This window comes from Montipora capricornis, chromosome 12 (genome assembly GCF_036669925.1).
Source record: "Montipora capricornis isolate CH-2021 chromosome 12, ASM3666992v2, whole genome shotgun sequence".
NCBI lineage: Eukaryota > Metazoa > Cnidaria > Anthozoa > Scleractinia > Acroporidae > Montipora > Montipora capricornis.
In genome coordinates, this window is record NC_090894.1 from 4,432,168 (window position 1) to 4,437,167 (window position 5,000).

At 38.2% G+C, this 5,000-nt stretch overlaps 1 protein-coding gene across 2 annotated transcripts in view; it reads left to right on the forward strand.

The window, feature by feature from the left end:
- The window catches only part of LOC138026377 (lysophosphatidylserine lipase ABHD12-like), a 78,678-nt gene that overhangs the window by 1,994 nt on the left and 71,684 nt on the right, over positions 1 to 5,000 (forward strand). For both annotated transcript variants that reach the window (XM_068873711.1, XM_068873710.1), the window contains exons 3-8: positions 1 to 64; positions 1,043 to 1,145; positions 1,979 to 2,095; positions 2,936 to 2,966; positions 3,481 to 3,526; positions 4,770 to 4,805. The exon at positions 1 to 64 is cut by the window's left edge and continues 46 nt beyond it. In XM_068873711.1, coding sequence (XP_068729812.1) covers positions 1 to 64; positions 1,043 to 1,145; positions 1,979 to 2,095; positions 2,936 to 2,966; positions 3,481 to 3,526; positions 4,770 to 4,805 — 397 coding nt within the window. The remainder of the gene's footprint in view (positions 65 to 1,042; positions 1,146 to 1,978; positions 2,096 to 2,935; positions 2,967 to 3,480; positions 3,527 to 4,769; positions 4,806 to 5,000) is intronic.

A 5,000-nucleotide genomic window follows, 5' to 3' on the forward strand; every position in this document is an offset into this window, starting at 1 on the left:
GCTTGTGTTATACTTATGTATTGTTCACCAGCTGTGAGGGAGCTTATAATATATTTACATCCTTGTAAGTTGTCACTCCTTCTATGATAGCTATATCTCAGAAAATTATGCAAATGTCTTTGTCTTTCCACCTCTAAGATTGACACCGATTGATTTTCTTCTGGCTAGTGCTAGATGATTTAACCTGTAATAAGGTATCCCATAAAGAGTTAAGGGTTTCAAGAGGTCTGGGTACGGCCAAGTTGGATGTGTCACTCATGTTCTTTGATTCTATCTTGCATAGGTCTCAGTCCAATCTCGCCGATGTGGACTTTTCCGCATTCACAGGGAATCCTGTAAACCACACCATCTTGTTTAGTTGGCTCGAAAGCATCTTTCGGTCATACTAGATGTGATCTTAATGTAGTCTCCGACTTGAAAACAGCGTGTATACCTTGTTGCTGTAGGCAGCGGCGAAGTTGTTCGGATAGGCCTGTGACACAGGGTAAAACCGTAGTAGACTTATACTCGATTGTGGGCTCAGCACTGCTACTCGGTTTCCTAGTCTTGGTGATTTTTGTGATTCAGAAAATCACCAAGACCAGGAAATACTGATTTTCATGATGCAGGAGTATGAAATGTCTGTGAGAAGTGTTGTAGAGTGGGTGGGTACAGGAGTAACGAAGAGGGCTACCTAGTTTAAAATAATTTACCTAGTTAAAAATAAAATTAATTAAAAAAATATTAACTGCAACATGTACATGTTGTTAGAGGGAGCATCTACACTGTATTAGCTTTCTATTACCTATATCTCAGAATGCAATGTCTTCCCCTGCCCTAGTCCTCACAGTGACACTGTGACCAGAAATAGGGCATCTCTTACAGGAGAAAGAGTTGAGATCTTAGTTTGCTGAGGACTATAATAACAATTACATGTATTTTGGGTAACGAATTTGTATTCATTTTGATTCATTGGGTAGTTTTTGGTCTTAGTTTTTTTTAAACAATCAACTCAGAAATGAATTTTCCCTAATTTTCTCTTTTTCTTTCTCCACATGCCAAGTGAAAAATCCATTTCATAACTTGTCAGATCCCATTTCTTTTGGTCTGCCTGTAAATACTGTTCATTTTTACATTGATGGTTCTGCTGGAAAATTAGGAGCATGGTAAGTTTGATGTGTGTGTTTCCATAGATCGTTTTTAGTTTAAGTGCACCACGTACCAAAAGGGACTGGTGTAATTGTCGTGTAACATGTACACTTCAAAGTTATTGCATTTTTCCAGCTTGCCCTGTACAGTATTTTCAAGAATTTACTTCTGAAAATAAGTCTCCACTTCAGCATGTCCCTTAATCCATCAGATCTCTGTGTTTAACTTCTTGTAAATGAAAGGAAAATGCATCAAAAGACCAAAGCAACAATTTCTAGATAGACTATTTCTGAAGCCTACCTGCACATTCAAAATATTGGCGAATAGACCATTTTCGAAATATCAAATCTTCAGCCTGATAGTGAAGCAGTGAGGACAAAAACAGTAGAAACATGTTGGAATGAATGAGAAAAATATTTGCATATCATCCACTTTCCTTTGTCTTTGTCCTCTAAACCTCACTTTTGAGTTGAAAATTTTTAATATATTTATTGAAAAAGGCCTATTTTTGAGTACTTTTGTTTCACCTTTCATACAGTATCATACAGTAAGTTTAATTTTAAGTGCTTAATTAATATCATTTTCGTCAGTCAAAATGGATATGAGAACTGATCGACAAAATTATAAAAGTTTGATTTTGTGTTTTGAGAATTGGACAATGCCATTCTTTTAGTGACATGCAAAGAAGGTGCAACTTGTTTTTTAGGCAATCACATACTTTGGAGGAAAAAGTTGTATTATTTGTTTAAATAGCAATCCCCCTTCCCAGCACTTGTGTATGTGAAACCACTGGAAATTTAGTGTGTACATGCATTTAGCACTGGGTAAGTTAAAATAAAATGTCATCTAGGGATATTCCATCTGTACATTCACCTGAGATAAAAGATTCATCGCAAGCCAATGAACATTCCCACCTCAAAGATGGTAGACCTGTTATTCTATATCTCCATGGCAATGCTCATACAAGGTAGGCACACTGTTCAGTTGTTCAAAAGGTGAATAATACTATCCACCAGATAAATCACAGTCTATCCAGTGGATAAACACTTGCTAGCAAAACCAATTTAGTTATCCAGTGCATAGCGTTATCCACCCTTCGAACAACTGGGGCCCGGAGATTACAAACATTCCCTTGTGTATTCCACATGCTTTATAATGAGGACTTCCAAGTCACAATAATATTGTTGCCATTACCATAACTTTCTGTTATCAGTATTTCTGATTAGGTAACAACATAGTGGTGTATCCAGGATGCTTGCCACTGATCTTCAAGAAGTCTTGTGTTGCCATTTTTTAGAATAATGTCCCTTGCTAGCTTTTCCCTTTGAAAGGCCTTAATAATAATTAGATCCCATATATTCAAAATGTCGAGAACCCCTGATGTTACAGAGTTACATGTATGTAGTATAAAGTGGATTTACTATTTTTAATTTTGATAACTTTCTCATTGCTTTCTTCTGGAGTCCCTAGTGAAAGGTTGCAGGACTGGTTTAAATTGTTACGATTGAATTAAAATGATATTCATGTTTGCTGTTTAGATTCTCCCATGCCTAGCCTGATTTCCAAAATATGTACAGACACCTGTTTATTTTAACTGGAATTTTCCTATTTAATGGTCTGCCATTACTAACTTTAAGATCTTGAGAAAGCTGGATCAAGGAGAAAATGACAGTCAAGGCTCACTAGTTTAAGAATGCAATTTTTGTGACACACACATGTCAGGTCTAAAGGTTGCCGATAAAATAATAGAGAATGGCCTATAGCCTGTACATTAAATAGTTCACATGTTAGTGTGTTTGTTTCCTAGAGGTGAAGATCGCAGAGTACAACTCTGCAAGGTCAGTGTTTAAATCTTCTTCTTTGCATTACAGCCAATTAATGTCACCCTAACCCACTTGGAATCTGCAACGTTTTCTTTTGTCTGGGTTAAAACTAAGAATACCACAAGACTTCCTGTTACATGCCAGCCCTTTGTTATTATAAGTTTGTGTCAGTTACACATTTCTTAACCAAAGGTCTGCAGTTAGTGGTCAGGGGGGTAGGGGAAGAGAAACAACCACAGGAAATACGTCTGCGTTTGTGGGCTAACTCTTGGCAAAAAGTTGCAAAATTGATTTTACTGTGGGAAGATTGTGTTGCAAAGGTCATGAAAAGATCTCCCTCATGAGACTTCTGCATCTGCAGAAAACTGTCCTGAACAAAGCACTTAGCAGTATTCTTAGCTAGTTTGTCTGTAGTTAAGGTCGGACCCTCCCTCCCCCCACCTCCTGCCCCACCCCCTTCAAGTATATAAACTGATAGTATTGTTTCCCATGAAATAATCGTGATATATTATTTTTATCTGTTCTCTAGCTTTTCAGTTCCTGGGGCTACCATGCCATAACGATAGATTATCGTGGTAAGTTAAAAATGCACACTTGACTTTTCAGTAGGTTATAGGTTTATACTCCAGCCTCATCGGCAAGAACTACCGGTACTGCCTTTACAATGACATCTAAGAGTTACTTTGCAATTCCCAAAGGTAAAAACTTGACGGTTTCTTTTTGTTCAGTGAAGGGGTTATCCTCTGCTGTGTGCCATAAGGAGTTAAGCTGGCGTAGTGAGCATTATGTCCAAGCCTCCTACCTCCACAATTTTATCCAGATGATCTGGTGATGTAATTCGGAGGACTGGGGTGAAAAATTTTAATGCCGTATCCCACAACGGCGCGTCAAGTCTACTTGAATGTTCATTCAGTAACAGGAAATGATTGTGGTAGACACGGAATGATCTGTTGAGTTTTGGCGATGGAAATACTGCAGGGAGTTTGGAAACAACACCCAAAGCCGTGCACAGTTGTGGAATACAGCATTAAAAATTTTCTTCCCAGTCCTCCGAATTACGTCAACAGTACACCTGGATGTATATTAGATCTGGCTGACTGGTGCTTTGCCTGGAGAACATACCTAAGAGGCACCTTAAATATGCTTTTGGCCGTATCTAGTCAAACTACACCCTTCACAATCTACTCGCTTATATTGCAAGAAAGGATGGTGAGTTGTGCCAGTTTTCTAGTTACAGGTAGTTTCAGATTATGTCCAGAAATGCACACAGATTTCATTAAGCATCACAAAGTCTCCCTAGTTTCAACATCACTGGACTCTCGAAATACAGACAGTTAACGTCACAAAGTGTCCCCCAAATGCTCCTTATCAAGTAAGGATAAACACTGCTGCATTTGCCCTGAGATAATAATAACTCTAACCTTTACCCTTGCCTTATTGTTGGAAATAGGTAGCCAAGGCTTAGACTTAAACAGACATGTTATGTTGGATATCAAAATAATTGGGCATGCAGTGAAGTCTTTCTTTTACAAGGGTTACACTTAATAGCCAAAGGCTAATGTACTTCTGGCCCTTGCTGAGTCCACAACCACAACAGATGGCCTTAGTGTGGACAGGTGAAAGTGGAGACGTTTGAAAATGATTGCCTAAAAGCATACAATCATCAAAATGCGGTCCTTTACATGGCCTTGAAAACTATTGAGTTATTCTGTATTAACTAATTTCTGCCATAATTTGGGGAAGTTAAAGTAATGCAGATGTTCTAAAGATTGTAACCACTTTGACCGTGTGTTACTTTTTTTTTTTTTTTTTCATCAGGATTTGGTGACTCTGATGGCACACCTTCTGAAAATGGTAATAAAATGAACATGCATCAATAGGTTCAATAGGTTATCTTGGTATAGGAGCAAGAGTGAAAAATTGGTGTGAATGGGTGAGTCATAGTCCATGGACCGTGGGATGTGTCAGTGATGCAACTGTAGGCAGAAGTTCAATTCTCCAGTCAATCTCTTTTTTGCAAGTTTGTTGAAAGCAACCCTTAAACCTAGC